At 50.1% G+C, this 16100-nt stretch overlaps 1 protein-coding gene across 3 annotated transcripts in view; it reads right to left on the bottom strand.

Annotated features, from left to right (window-relative positions):
• Positions 1 to 6192: 6192 nt before the first annotated feature.
• HOMER2 (homer scaffold protein 2) overlaps positions 6193 to 16100 on the bottom strand; it is a 94106-nt gene continuing 84198 nt past the window's right edge. For 2 of the 3 annotated variants that reach the window (XM_058736440.1, XM_058736442.1), the window contains exons 5-9: positions 13458 to 13597; positions 10282 to 10438; positions 8849 to 8959; positions 8162 to 8242; positions 6193 to 7023 (exon numbers count right to left, since the gene is read on the bottom strand). In XM_058736440.1, coding sequence (XP_058592423.1) covers positions 6835 to 7023; positions 8162 to 8242; positions 8849 to 8959; positions 10282 to 10438; positions 13458 to 13597 — 678 coding nt within the window. In that variant the 3' untranslated portion in view covers positions 6193 to 6834. The remainder of the gene's footprint in view (positions 7024 to 8161; positions 8243 to 8848; positions 8960 to 10281; positions 10439 to 13457; positions 13598 to 16100) is intronic. The other variant, XM_058736441.1, reaches the window with a different exon arrangement.

Here is a 16100-nt window from a genome sequence, read left to right as displayed (position 1 = left end):
ATGTGTATATATATATATATATATATATATATATATATATATATATATAAAGAAGAATGTAAAATGCCAGCACAATTAAATATTTGTTACTTAATGTTCTTTCAAGAGTGCTGGTCAATATGATAAGGAAGTGAAATAAGATAAAAATATGGAGGTGAAATTATCATCACCACCCACAACTATTATCTACCTGAGAAAGGCAAAAGAATTAACAACCAGAAAAACATGAGAACAAAAGAAAACTCAGTGACTGGCTAGTTAAAAAATAAACCACCAACTGCCACGTTAAATAAACCAATATACACACACGCTGCTCTCTGTGCACAGTTACGAATGAGGTAGATTGATACGGACACAGGAAGACACCTGAGATCTACAGCCAAATAAAAAAGACTCAAATAGTGCAAGAGTTGTAGCATGTGGTCAAAATGAGAAAAAAGAGAAAAAGACTTTTAGAAAAAAAATGAGGCACATGCTGTAAATACGGGCTATCTTGGGGCAGAGAGATTTTCATTATGGGGGACTTTCAGTCTATGTTTTTTCCTAATGGGCACGCTTTATACAACTCACCTATAATACTTTAGATCAGAAAATCAATGGACCTAATTTTCATTTCTCTTAATGCTTTATATGAATAAGCAGTTGGAAAATATAATGAACAAGAGAGCTCATTTACAAGCACAAGCGCAGAAATTACCTATACTAGAAGAAATATACTGAGGAACATACGATTTCATAAATTTACTGAGGTCAGAGTTTAAATATTATAAAGATGTTAATTCTCGCTGAAGAATTGTAGGAGTAACCTATAAATTTTTACATGATCCAGTTTCTGATTCTTCAAAACATTACAAATAGCAAATTTCTTTTAGAAATAGTAATATACAAAAGGGACTTTTTTTTTTTTTGAAAAGGTTTAATTAATGGAGGCATTTACTCTAAATATGGAATGATCCAACAGTGTCGTACCAGTGCCAGAACGTGAACAACGAAAGTTCAGAAGCACACTGAACCATATGTGAGGACTGGGGACAGAGGAAAAATGGAATTTCATATCTGTAGAGAGAGGACAGATTTCCCAGTTTAAGTAAAAAAAATTCCAGATGGGTCATAGGTTTAACCTTTTTTGTTCATTTTATTTTTATTCCTTATTGATTGGCCTAGTTTACTTATTTTTACTTTTTTAAAATTCTAGTATAGTTAACATGCAATGTTAATGAGAAAAGTGGCCAGAGGGGATGAATAGGTAAAGTACAAAAGTATATTGTCCAGTGAATATCTTTGCTAGGGAGGGTCACACTCTAATGAAAAAACGCGTATCAAAACTAGCCACCAGCCCCCACGGTAACACCAGTGTTAAAGGGGGAGTAGGACATTCTCACACGTTGCTGGTAAGAGTCTAATTTGGTATTGTCTTTCTGGAAGGCAATTTGAGGCAATATATATTAAAAGTCCTAAAAACATGCGTACCGTGTTTTGTTAGTCAGCATAGCACATGTTATGCCGCAGTAACAAATCAACCTTGAAACCCCAGGGGCACACACAACACCTAAGGTTTACTGTCTACCCATACCCCACGTCCATGCAGGTGGGTGGGTGTCTTGAGGGGAGCGGGGGCTCTTCCACAGTCATTCAAGGACCCAGGCGGACAGAGGCCCCATCTCCGGGACATCACCCCGTGCTGAGGCGAGGGGACAGAGGCTAAAGCATCCCACAGTCTCAGCCTGGGGGTCTGGCACTTCTGCTCACAATTCACTGGCCAGAATGTCACAGAACCCCGCGTGACTTTAAGGGGGCTGGAAAGTAGTCTCCCACACGCCCAGGAAGGACAGGAGGAGGCACAGGGCAGTAGTGGGTGGACTGCCCACCACGCTGTTGAGCTGGCAAGCCCAACTGTAGAAAATCATCCTAAATATTCTGAAAAGTTTACAAAGATGTTAGAATGAAGGGTTTCATCAACTGTGACAGTAAAAAATCAGAAACCTAAGTAACCTAAGGGACAACCTCTATAGATATTAAAAATGATGGAATTATATCTTTAGTGATATAGAAATCGAGTCACGATACGGTGCCACAAGGGAAAAAAGCAAGTGCTAAGACAGTACGTATAACATAACTGTATTTCATGAAAAAAGTAATAAAACATAAACGCACAGAAAAAAGTCTGAAAAGATATATATCAAAATGTTAACAGTGGTTATAATCAGATGGTCTGATAGGTGATTTTTTCTCTTTTCACTCATCTGTAGTTTCCTTTTTTTTAAAAAAATGTATAGATTATTCATGTACCAAAAATGCATTTAAAAAGGAAAAAAAATCCAAACAAACCCTAGTACTCCTGGGAGAGCCCACTCGACCACTTCATACTAATGATTAAATTCTTACATTCGATGTAAGAAATGCCTAATGGCCTGCTACATCACGAGACATCGCTACGACTATTTCAAGTCAGGACTTGATACCGGAAGCGGGACAACGGCCTAACAACAGTGACACACGCCCCGCAGCTGTGTATCATCAGACCTGTCAACCACCTGCCAAAACGTACCAGTCTGGCCTCCACTGTGGTTTCTCTGGGCTCTGGCCAGGGGCACCAGGGGTCTGTGTGACTGGGGGGGGGGGACCCCTCTTCATAAGGCTCTGCATCATCAGAGAGTGCAGGGCACTGTACAACCCCATTCGAAACGAAAGACCCAGAAACTCATCTTCTCATAGATTCCAGAACACGGAGTATCACCACCAGGAGTATTAAAGGCTATTCTTTCTTAGGTGTACGTATTTTTCATTTAAAACCTTGTTCTTTGTAGTTTCTCCCATCTCTTTCCCCAACACACACACACACACACACTCCTAAGTTCACTAGAATGTTCCATCCAGCTACCAAATTATCACCAAAGTCCCCCTCTTGCCTGGCTGGCATTTAAAGAGTAACAATCCTTGAGGCAGGTGTATGGAAAAGACACTTAAAGAACATACATTTCTGTACAGGATTCCCTCTCCATGATGCCACCCCACCACCCCCGGAATAGATAATGTTTTCTTTTGGAGGAAACCATGTACCCAGAATTAGGTTCCTCTTAAACCATGCATATCATTTAAAAATATGTACGGACATTGATTTACAAGCTTCTAGTTTAAATGGTCAGCACTTCAAAATCCAATGGTATTTCAAAGAAAGAATCGTAACTTTTAGAAGGACCGATGGCACAACAGCCCACTTTCAGGGATCAGCAAAGAGCGGGGCTGGCTCCGTCTCACAGGGCAGCGTCTTTCGAAGGCCTACGCTAAGTCTGCCTTCCAAGGGTGCACCTGGCCACACATGAGGTCCCCGGTACGGTCCCTGCCGTGCCCCGCGGCTGGCTCTCGTCCCGCGTTGCCCCTGACTTCTACAGAAAAGCAGTCCTTTAAAACGGGAAGATGGCAATGCTTCTGGGAGCACGCGACTTATACTCCGTCCTCCCTGAGTCCACGTTTCCCATGGGGGACCTCCCAGCCAGAGCGCTACCTCTCGCTCTAACATCTCAGGGCTTCTCGCTTGCTGTGCACCCACTGCTCTGTCTCCACTAGAGCCATCAACAAAGAACTCGACGTGTTCGTGTTTCCTAGATCCGGCCTCTCAGAGCACGGACATCACTGTAACCAGCAGTGTCTCGGAATGACCCCGGCAAGGCCAGAGTCATTACCAAATGGACCTTACTATCTATAATGAACGCAAATGTAATTCTAGTTCGCTCATTTATAAATCATCGCTTGCTGTGGGCTCACGTTAAAATATGACCACAGTGTGGTCTCATCAGGACACAAGAGAATTTGTTTTCTTAGCGCCAAAAGGTCACCAAGGGAGAAGAGTGGCAAGACTCCCGGAAAGAGGCGGGACCGAGGTCTGGCAGAGTTGGATGCAGCGCCCCCTGGGGCTGATCGCCAGCTGGGTGACAGGCGTGTCACTGTCTGCAAAGTGGGGAATGACCCTGAGAGACCCTCTCACCCACTTGAGGTCTAATGTGACAGCGTGCTGGACGGCGTGGGACTGACGCGCCACACACATTCCGGGTCTCACGTGGATGCTGGCTCGCTCTCCCTTCACGGCACGACCATACTGCCCCAACCTGTCACTAGGAAGACCTCTCCTCCCCTTGCCAACTGGGTCTCTACTCAGAAGGAAAATTATTTTTCAGGCCCATTACGATGACAGGGTTCCGCGCTGCACGTCCTCCGCTTTGGACCCCAGCTTTAACAGATGCAGACAAAAGCCAATCGGGTTTGGGCAGCCGGCCCTGGACGTGCCGGAATCAGGAGGCCTGACCTGGAAACGAAGGGCAGGCTGGCGATGCGTGTCCCAGCAGCACGGCGGGGCCACGTGCTCATGGAGCCGGCGGGGGGGGGGGGGGGGGGGGGCGGGCGAGCTGAGCTGCCCACGCTGGCTTTCCGTGATGCCAAGCACAGGACATCAGTGGAGCTGACGCCCTCATAAGTGAGGACGTGTTACACCGGCTCAGGCAGAGACTGGGACGAACCGAGTAGGTCATTTTCATTATACGGAGCCCACACGCACGGTGCCAGGGGCTGAGTGACCAGGCGGTGTCTTCACGGACCCTCCAGGTTGTCCCCAGGACTTTTTTTTTTTTTTTTTTGAAATAAAGTCGGTGAAGAAGCACTGAGATCTTCCGAGAAAAGCAGAAGGAGGGGCAAGGCTAGTGCTTCTGTACGGCTGCTGTATTTTCCCTGCTGAACCCAGCGCCCTCTGAGGAGCCTGTCCTGCTCTTAGCTCCTGGGCTGCAACGCACGAGGCCACCTGCGGGTCCTCACCTCCTACCTTCAGGGTCCTCACCCAACTCCCCAGGGATGGCTGGGCAGGGATCGTGGGCGTGGTGCCAACTTCTGCCAACGTCTCCTACCAACACAAGATGCAACGCACAAGAGGCTTCGGCAACTCTACCTCCCTGTGAACAGGTCACCCGGGCACGCTCCCGTCAGTCAAGAGGGTCCCTTCCAGACCAGTAAGCGACCTAACACGCGGGAGTGCTGGGCATCGGAAGGCTCCAGGCTGAGGTCTCGGAATCCCGGCTGCTCCCAGGCAGCCCCAGAGCCAGTCTGCAGCCAGGTGGTCTGACCTGGCCTGAGAAGAAGCCCCTTTCAGCCACTGCTGGGCCAAACCACGGCCAGCCTGGCTTTCTGGTCTCCTGACCAGTAGGGAGCTGCTACCCACTGTCCTGTGCCATCCGGAGCTCTGGGGAGGGCAGGACGGCAGCACCCTACCTCCTGTCACCAAGAGGGCTGCCCACACTTGCCACTGCCCGTGCGTCACGAGCCCGGCATGCTCAGGCAAAGCTGCCCCACTCGGACTGCAGGCCCCCACCCCCCACTGCCCCGAGGTGCCTTGGTGCTCCAGACGACCGGCCTTCCCTCCTCCCAAATAAGACCTCTCTGCTCAGAGACAGTCTCGGTGGCAGGACTCACCGTAGGGTGCGTGTGCGTGTGCGTGTGTGTGTGTGTGTGTCCCACTACCTCCTCAGGCTGTTTTGTTGTTTATCCAGATTCACCAGAGGGTAGTTCTAGAAACTCTTTCTAGAAGGGGATGCTCTCTTGGTGGTTCTCAAAGCAGGCAGAGGGAGGCAAGGAGACAGTAAGGCCTCCAACATCCCGAAAGGCATTTCGAAATGCCTGTAGCCAAGGCACGTGCAGGGCACCCAGATGTCCCTGGCCCCGCCGAGAAACTCTGTAAGAGAGGAGAGCTGAACGTCTCTGGTCCCTCCCTTAGCAGGAAGGGAGGCAGGCAGGGCTCCCCTGTTGCTAAGGTCACGGCTCAGCCAGGCTGAGCGGACTCTCCCTCGTGGGCTTGGGCGAGCTCTTTCCCCACACAGGGTCCTGGCCTACATCCCAAGCCTGGAGAAGAAGGGTGATCCCAGTTCAAAAGGGCCCAGGGACAGAGCACCATGAATGGACCACTGGGGGGCCTCAGACCAGCTCCTGCCGCTTCCGTGGCCACCCGCCCTGCCCCAGGGCCACCCGAGCCCATCCAGAAGCTTGACCACACACAGTGAGTCAAATTCCTATCTGATACTCGCCCAGATCAGCAAAAGGAAGGATTGTTCAACAGGATCCAATGGACCCTGCTGGCAGGAGGCTGGGGGGGGGGGGGGGGGGGGGGGGAGGGGTGTCGATTAAAACACTAAGTTCTGTTTATCTGTTTAGTTAAACAAATATTTATTAAGCACCTTTGTGCCAGGCACTGTGCTAGGCGCCCTCACTGCACGCTGTCCCCATAGCACAGTCATCTGCTCAGAAGTTAAAACCCAGGAAAGGAACACTGTCGCAACCCTACGAACTGGGGGTGGGTGGAAGGGGGGCAGAGTGGGTGCAGGCAGTGCCTGTGAGCCCACCCCAGACTTGTTTGCTCTCTCCGGACAAGTCTCTACTAAGCGGCTGCTTTAAAGCATCTCGATTCTTACCGAGAGGGAAGGCGTTACCCCCATGCCCCGCGCACGGGTGCCTGGTGGACGTTCAAACGCTCTGAACGTTCTTCCAAAAAAAGGAGGTGGAAAGCATGTTCCTATTTGTAATAGAAAATCCTTTGCTCAGTTGGTATGGTCGCAACAGCCCTTAAGAAAGATACAAACATCCCTGCCCTGACTACGTAAACGTTTAAGGGAGACCTAGCGCGGGATTCCTGAGTCAGAACCTTCCAGATGTCCGCAGCCTCGCGAGGTCAGGGAGGCGAGAGGAGGCGTGTGTTCCGGAGGGGAGAGTGGACGGCACCACGGGTGTGGAGGCGCGACAAACCACACCTGCACTAACAGAGCGACGCACACGGGAGGACGCCCCAGCCCTCAGCCCCTAGCTGTCGGCCCCCAGCTTGGAGAGGCCGCGGCGGAAGTCGTGCAGGCCGTCGATCTTCGCGTCCAGCACCTCCAGGAAGCTCTTGAGCTCCACCTTCAGGTGGCGCTGGCGGTACTTACTCTCCTCAATGTCCGTCTTGAGGGACCGCACCTTGCCCTCCAGGTTCTGATTGTCTCTCTCTGCCGCCTGAAGGAAGACACACCGGGACCGGTCACCGAGACCCCCTCCCCCCAGGGGGCCCGCATCCCTAGCTAAGTCCCCCAGCACGCACGCCTGTGCCTGCTGACGTCAGCACAGAACTCGGGGCTCTCCGGTGCACCCCCTTTCCTGATGGTTCCCTGGCAGAGTGTGTGACCAACACCTGAGCTGATAAAGGGCGGCTCCACGCAGGACGCAGAGCTCGGGTCCCGCCTGGGGGAGCCTGAGGCAAGAGGGCCTTCTCACAGAGTGCCCAGGGGAAGAAGCCCGCAGGCCTAGCACACGGGGTTTTCTGCCCCAGTCCCAGAACGGTCAGCAGAGACCACATGCTAGTTCCATTCTGAGACAGAGAAGCAGGTCCAATGGGCCAGTGACTTGTTTCCCTGGCTCTACGGAGAGGCTCCCGGGCCAGCCTCTGGCGACCGTGAGGAAGGTCAGGGCCGTGCCAGACTCAGGCACAGCTGTCTGGGCACCAGCATCAGGTGGTGTGACCAAGGGGGCAGTTGAGCTCCTAAGGGTCTGGTGGCTGCGAGTCCTTAAACGAGGTGTAAGCCTGTGCTCTTCACATCCAGTAAGAGCTTCATCTTATGGACGTGATCAGGAGTGTTCTGCTCACGTGTACAGGAACCACCGACTAATATGGGGGTCGTTCCTGAAGTGGGGGGACCCTTGGAGGTGAAAGGGGACGTGGAAACCCCTCTCTGTGGATCGGGAACCTGAGGCCAGTGCCGGGGGGGGGGGGGGTGCGGGGCGGGTGCCCAAGGTTAAGTCCAAGGTCACGGGCAAGGTGGGCTAGCACCGGGGTCTTACACTCTCCGCCCTCCCTTCTGCCGGGCTCCTCACCGCCCAAAGACTCTGCAGAGACTTCTGTGGGCGGGAATCAGTCACCGCACGATGATTATTCACACCTTCGCAGAAGTGGAAAAACCAGAAGGCAAACACTGCTGAGTCTGCACCCTGGGGAGGGGTCCCAGATGGCATCTGGCAGGCGGTTACCAACGGCTTTTCAGGACTAGAAAGTCACTGTTCTTTACTGTGGGAGGTGTGAAAAGGGGGAGCCCGGAGAAACGGGTAGCCCCCACGAATGCCTTCCAGTCGGAGCCAAGGCAGATGTGCCCCTCCTTACCTCTAACTTCTCAGAGACGTATTCGCACTCGGACATGAGCTGAGGTATGATTTCACTTTGTTTGCGGAGGTCATTCAACTCCTACGGGGGACAGAGGTTTGAAAAAAAATCGTGAAAGCAAGTCAGATTAAAAAAAAAAAAGAAAAAAAAAAAGAAAGCCCTCATGAACGTCCATGACCCGTGTGCAGCCGACGGAGGCAGCTGTGCTGAGTCCGTACCGTCTGTGTAACGACAACGGGGATGAAGTTAGCACGTAACGCGCGGCCGGGTGTGTTAGGTGTTGTTATCGCGTGAAGTCTGCACACCACCACAGAAAAGACAGGTGCTCTTACGATCCCCAACTTGCAGATGGGGAAACTGAGGCTGGGAGGTTTGGTACCTCAGCTGTCCTGCCAACCCCCCCCGCCCCGCCCCGGGGCGAAAACAACTGCCTGATCGCACATCACCTGTCACAGTTTCTGAGTGTTTTGTAAGCGTCCAGCTCCCCCGCGGGTCGGAGCCGTGGCCTGGCGACACAGCTGGTGTGGGGGCTGCGCAGGGCAGGGTCGGCCCCGTGATCTGAGCGTTTGTGCCTCGATGCAGCTCTGGGCGGTCCCCCGCGGATGCCCAGGCAGCTGCCAGGCAAGTCACGTGCTCCCCAGACACCTGCCGTGTCCCAGGCATGGACGGCCCCTCCGGCCCACTCACCGTCTCCTTCTCCCGCACTTCGGACTCCAGCTCCTCGATCCTCTGCTTCAGCTGCGTGTTCCTCTCCTTCTCTCTGTTTATCTCACTGCACTGCTCCTCCAGCTCGTCAATCTTTAACAAAGCAGGGATGCCACGTTACTTCGGTGGTGAAACAGAAGGTCACCACGGCTGTTTATGCTGTCTTTCCAAACAGAACCACAAACTAACCCCCTTTCGCATCTTTCCTCGCGTCTTAAGAAGCAACTCCGGGCGGCTGCCCTCCTTCACCCCGGGCAGAGCCCAGTCCCGTCACCAAACCTGGCTTCAGGACGAGCCGGGCTTCCGGTTCTCTCTCTCAGCCAAGGGATAGGAACTTCAGGTTTGCTTTAAAGGATTCCTCACAAGTATAGGGGCCGGATGTCCCATGAATCTATCTACTTCTCCCCATAATGATCGGTACATCGTTTAATCAGGTCCTGAATCATTCTGTTTCATCTCAAAGGTTTAAGCCAGCAGGGAAGAGAACCAATCAGCCCTGTGGGACAATGGCCACCAAATGGGACACAGGGACATTTCCAACATTTTAAATCAGGGTGACCTTTCCTTACTGGTGCACGGTAGGAAGGGCCTGGCCCGCGAGCCTCCTCCTGGAGACAGGAGACGTGCAGACTGAACTGGCGAGTCCCCAGAGGTTCATTCTTCTCCCCTTCCCAGTCCTGACCCCCTCAGAAGGGACGCAAAGGCCTCACCACCTTGGCACTGCTGTGTGTCTGATGCTGAGTGCTTCCCAGCGGCCAGAGCGCACGTGCGCGGTAGGAACGCAACCCGCTGGTAACACAGAACCCCACACCGACGGGGTCCCGCAAACAAGCGGCAGGCCTCGAGGCAAAGGGCACTGGGCGGTCACCACGAGGACACTTTCAGAGGTGGCCGGCACACCAGCTCTCGGGGTCTGAACCCCCAGCCACAGGAGCTGCTGGGGACCCCACTGACTTCTACCTTGCACCCTGGAGATGAGGTTTCCAATGCTTCTCGTTGAGGGGAGCGGACTCCTCCCGGGTTTGGGTCTGAGACTCAGACGCAAACAGAAACCGACTCCCTGTTTGGAAAGAGCAGCAAAGGGCCACCGATCCCTCTGGCAGGCCACTCGGCCAGGCCTTGGGAGGGAACGCGGAGTCAGCACTTGGCCTGGCGCCCTGGCCGGCAGCACTTACGGCACCGAAATGAAAAAGACAACACGAGGCAGGGCTCCGCGCCATCCGTACCAAAGGAAGGTGGGGAGACAGGGGGGCGGCTCTGCGGGTCCATCCAGGCCGGGCGCGCAGGGGGCCAACGGGGGAGCGACAGCCAAGTGAACACCAGCCTCCGTGCGATCCCCCCACCCCTCCCCGGCCCGGTCCTGAACTTAACAAAGCAGCCCCCCACCCGTCCACGGCCGCTGTCCCGGCGCCCACCTTGTTCCGGAGCCGATCGTTCTCCTCGCGGCACAGGGAGAACTGGCGCTTCCACTGCTCCACGCTGGCGGCCGACTCCTGAAGCGCTGCCGTCAGCCGGGCGTTACTCTCCCGCAGGGTCTGCAGCTCCACCTCCCACTTCTTCACGTTGGCGGCGCTGCGGGGACGCGGGAGGTGACCGGGTGGCCGTGTGCCCTCCGCCCCGCTCCATCCCACCTGCCACCCCGGCAGTGCGGGGAAGACCCCCTCGCTCCCTCCTGAGCCCTGGCCCCAGAGCCCTGCGTCGTGTCCCGTCCCGTCCCTTCCTGGAGTGTCATGACAGACACTGGCTCCGGGCCATAATAGGCCCCTGTGTCCCCTCCAAGCCCAAAGAGGACTCCAGAGCCAGAGACCAGAGGGCAGAGGACACAGTGACCTTGTGAGAGAGGGGGCCCAGGCTGACCTGACGTCAGGGGCAGAGGACGACCACAGGTCTGCGGGACACCTCCATGTGACCAAAACAACCTCGTGTTTGCCCTTCATCCTCTGTGCTCCCTGAAGGAGCTTCAAAAAACAAACTTGGGGTGGGGGGTGCCTGCGTGGCTCAGTTAGTTGAGCATCTGACTTTGGCTCGGGTCATGATGTCATGGTTCAACGAGTTCGGGCCCCGCATCGGGCTCTGTGCTGACAGCTCGGAGCCTGGAGCCTGCTCCGGATTCTGTCTCTCTCTCTCTTTGCTGCTCCCCCACTTGCGCTCTGTCTCTCCCTCTCAAAAATAAACATTTAAAAAAAAAAAACAACAAAAAAAACCAGAAGCAAACTGGAATCAGGTTCCCCTCAGGTACTGTTGGCTTTCATGTTCCTCTGTCTCCTGGCTTTGGAGCCCAGCGCAGGGTGTCGTGGGTGCCCCGAGGGCTGAGCCGCACAGGACACATAGGGCAAGCCTGGGATTCTTATCAATCCTGCCTGGCTGAACAACCAGACTTCTGTCACTTCTGTCTCTAAATCCTTTTTGACGGGGGCGGGGGGGGGGGGGAGGTTTTTTTTTTTTCCAGTAAGTAAATAGGACTGCATCTCAATAATCTGTGTCACCTTTCATCCCAGTCTCAAGGATCTAGGAACTTCACTGGAAAAGATAAGCTTTCAAACACCATAGCAAAAAAAAAAAAAAAAAAAAAGGTAAAATATAATCTGATTAATGATCAGTAATGATCTAGAATGTAAGCTGATTTAGAGAAATGGTTTCATGCTCTCTTCCTATAATTCACTTGTTCATTAAGTAGGGATTTAAAAACATTTATTTTTAGGGGTGAAACGTTTTCATCCAGGCAGCGCTGTGTTAAAACCACAAAAGAGTGAAAAGCAGGTGGTATGATGGAAAAATTTACTAGCTGTGGGACCTCAGGCAAGGACTCACTTTTTACCACCTGGGACTAAGTTTCCTCATCTGTAAAATGGAGTTCATATGACCCAGCTTTTTAATGGGGGCAAGTCTGAGGAGAGCACCTTCTCAGCCACAGGAAGGTTGGGGGAAGCTGGCCAGACCCCCCGCCGGGGGAACGGGATGATTCCCAAGGATAGCAGCTCTGAATATGCTCACAGGGTCAGATCAGCCCAGCCTTCCGGAAAAGGGCCATCTCAAGATACAAAAACATACACATAGCCTGTGTAGTCATTACAAATTAAAGTCATGTTGATATTATTATGGGGATTGTGTTAAATAATTTATACATCAGTTTAGGGGAAATTGATTCTTTCTTTCTTTCTTTCTTTCTATCTATCTATCTATCTATCTATCTATCTATCTATCTATCTATTTATTTATTTTTGAGAGAGACAGAGACAGAATGCAAGTGAGTTAGGGGCGGAGAAAGAGGGAGACACAGAAGCAGAAGCAGGCTCCAGGCTCTGAGCTGTCGGCACAGAGCCTGATGCGAGGCACGAACTCACGAGCTGTGAGATCATGACCTGAACTGAAGTCGGATGCTCAACCGACTGAGCCATCCAGGCACCCTGGAAATTGATTCTTTTTAAAATATCAAGGCTTCCTACTACTTTCCAACAGAAAATATATTTTTTAATTATTCATTTGTAGTCCTCAAAATCATTTTAAAGCTTTCTTTACAGAGATATTGTATTTTCTGAAGTTTTCTGTATTTTATGATTCTGGCTCGTGTAATTTATGGTTCTAGCTCCTATTGTTAAAGGAAATCTCTTCTTCAAATACATATTTTCTATGTGATGTTTGTCTATAGAGAAGCTATTGATTTTTGTGAGATGTTATATTATTTTTCATAGTTTTTCATAGTTTGTTAGATTTTCACAGGTTTTTCTTGAGTGTTCAAGATGCAATCTTATATACAAGTAAATGATAAACTTGGGTCCTTAGAAAACAAAACGGGGGCATCTGGGTGGCTCAGTCGGTTGAGTGTCAGACTTCAGCTAAGGTCACGATCTCAAGGTTTGTGAGTTCTAGTCCCGCACTGGGCTCTGTGCTGACAGCTCAGAGCCTGGAACCTGCTTCAAATTCTGTGTCTCCCTCTCCCTCTGTCCTCCCCCACTCACTCTGTCTCTCTCAAAAATAAACAAACGTTAAAAAAAAAAAATTAAAGAGGGGAGCCTGGGTGGTTCAGTTGGTTGAGCGTCTGACTTTTGCTCAGGTCATTATCTCATGCTTTGTGGGTTCAAGCCCCGAGTCGGGCTCTGTGCTGACAGCTCGGAGCCTGGAGCCTGCTTCGGATTCTGTGTCTCCCTCTCTGTCTCCCCCACTCACACCCTGTCTCTTTCTCTTAAAACTAAGTAAACATTTAAAAAATGTAAAAAAAAAAAAAAAAAAAAAACCACAAAAAAAACCATGAAAAAAAACACATACAAGCACAGGCACACAACTCTGTCACACTCACACACACCTTTTTCATGTTCTCTGTGCTCTCACCGTAAGCAGACACACACACACACACACACACACACACACACACACACACACACACTTGCACACTCACCCACATGAACTGACACCAGTCTGGTCAGCCAGACGGAGAACAGCCACAGAGCCAGCTGGCCTTCCTTTGGCCCAGAGACAAGACCAGACACTCTGAGCAGGACCCCGTCTCCTCAGGAAGCCCTGCCCAGCAGGAAAGGCTGCAGGGAGGCACTGAGCCGGGAGAAAATAGCGTCTGGATTTCAAACACCCTTACCTCTGCGTCAAAGCAATCTTCAGCTTGTCGTTCTCAGACTTCAGGTGCGTGTCAGCAGGACCCACGTGAGAGGCCTTTTCATCGTCCGTCCCGTTGACGCTGGATGCCTGAGTAGAAGACGGGCTTTCACACCCAGATTCCTGGCCAAAGTGAATTCCCTTCACACATTACTGTTCACAGTAGCAGCAAATCGGGCATAACGAGAAAGCGTGTTAGTGAGCAGGGGAGAAGCAAGTCATCAGACCGGGATGCGGCAAAGACTAGCACGTGGAAAGATATCAAGAACAAAGGAAGGGGCGCCTGAGCGGCTCAGTGGGTCGAGCTGAGCATCTGACTCTTGATTTCGGCTCAGGTCATGATCTTGTGGCTTTGTGAGTTCAAGCCCTGCATCGGGCTCTGTGCTGACAGTGCAGAGCCTACTTGAGATTCTCTCCCTCTCTCTCTCCCTCTTTCTGTCTACCCCTCCCCCATTTGCACTCTTTCTCTCTTGAAATAAATAAATAAACACTAAAAAAAAAAAAAAAAAAAAAAGAACAAAGGAAAAGGCCCAGAGGAGTTTCCTGGAAGCTCAGAAAGTCTGTGCACTTTACAGAGAAAAAGAGTCCACCGGGGGCCCTGACTCAGGATCACTTACTCAACTTTACACATAAACCTAACAAGCTTGGACACCGGGGCTCCCTTATTTAACACAGAAGCCACAGACGAAAACAGGGGGAGGGATTCACAACAAGGAACAAGAAAGAGGGAATGAGGAGAAAGTATTAGAAGCTAGAACTTAAAACCCCCTGGGGCCACAGAGAGACCAACACTCCTTAAACATGCAGGACTCGGATGTGGCTGTGGCCTCCACTGCTGTCAGCATTATTATGAATATGAATATTCTGAGCTGCTTTGGGTAACAAGTCCTACCAACTGTGGGTGACATCTCATCTGGTCTAGGATAAGACCTTATTTAGCCTCCAATAAGCATAAAGGCAAAGGCAGGAACCCGAAAGGGAATGATGTGTACATCTGACTTTAAATTTCTGCTCTCTCTCTTAAAAAAAAAAAAAAAAAGTGCCATAAACAAAATTAAAATGCACACAAGAAACGTGGGAACATATCTGCTGCTGAACATTTGCATATATGAAAAACAAGATGTTAATACTTTTCTTGTGCTGGAAAACCCTCAGAGGCCTTGTCTTCTAGAGCCACGTACTGACATATATACGGATGAAATGATCTCTGGGATTTGCTTTAAAATTTAGGGGGAGAGGAGGGTCCGGGGTGGGGGGACGGATGAAACAACAGGTCATAAATTCTTAATCGTTAAAGCTGACCTATGCGTCCCATGGAGGTTCATTTTACAATTCTGCCAAGCTGTGAAGAGGTTCAAAAACGTCCACGTTAAAAAAATAAAATTCCTAGAAATCTATGCTAAAAGATTGACACTTTTATGTTTTTTAAAAAAGGAAAAAAAGGAGCGCCTGGGTGGCTCAGTCGAGCGTCCAACTCTGAATTTCGGCTCACATCATGATCTCACAGTTTGTGAGTTGGAGCCCCGCATCGGGCTCGTCGCTCTCAGCAGATCATACCTGCTTGGGACTCTCTCCCCCTTCCCCTCTGCCCCTCCCCTGCTCATGCTCTCTCTCTCTCTCAAAATAAACAAATAAACTTAAAAAAAAAAAAAAGGAAAAAATACATAACTGACACTTACAGAAGAAGAAATGCATAGAATCAATAAACACAAAAAATACTTAATCTCACTGGTAAAGAAATACAAAATGAGAAAAGGCCAAGAGAATATATTTTTCTTCTGTCAAGTCAACAAAGCTTTGCTGGTGAGGGTGTGGGAGGAAAACTCGCTCTCAGTCACTGCTGGGGGTAGTGAGAAGCATCCACTTCTGTGGGCTAAGTCTGCAGTATTTATCAAAACCTTTTAAAATGTCCCTGCCTTTTAACCCAGTACTTCCAGTCCAAGAATTTATCTTGCAGAAATGATCAAACGCACAAAGATGTGCGAGGACGTTCATCACAGTGTCATTTGTATTCATGAAAAATCAGAAACCACGTAGGTGTCCCAAAGTAGAGGTTAATGGAGTAACGTGTGATACAGACAAATACTAGAATGTTGTCTAGCCATTAAGATAGTTTTGAAAAGGGATATTTGAAAACACAGGGGAACGATCACGAAACATAAAGTAAAAAAGGTTAAAAAGAACAATATAAATATATACTAGATATTTAACACGTATCTTTGTGTGGTGCGGACTCTATTCTTTAGAGAATGGCAATGTTTTGATTTTTACAATAAATATATATTGCCTTCACGGTCAGGATGAAACCCCTATTAAATGTTTAAAATCTTCAAATATCTGGAACACTGGGCCAAAGTGTTCATTCCCCAGGAGATTCAGGAAAGCAAGCAACTGTATGACTTCTAATAAAAATGAAAAGAAAAAATGTACAGTGGTCTCTACATCTGGGGGCACATCAAGAAGGATAAATAAAAACTAAACCTTAGAGATAAAAAAAAAAAAACAACAAAACCCTGATAGGTAATTAATACATACACATAACATAGCATCTGATGGGTATACATGATTTAAGGTTTAAAATACCTTTTGTGGGGGGGGGGGGGAAACAAAGATTAAAATAAAACAC

Source organism: Neofelis nebulosa, chromosome 7 (genome assembly GCF_028018385.1).
Source record: "Neofelis nebulosa isolate mNeoNeb1 chromosome 7, mNeoNeb1.pri, whole genome shotgun sequence".
Taxonomy (NCBI): Eukaryota; Metazoa; Chordata; class Mammalia; order Carnivora; family Felidae; genus Neofelis; species Neofelis nebulosa.
This window is presented reverse-complemented; position numbering and strand designations above follow the sequence as displayed.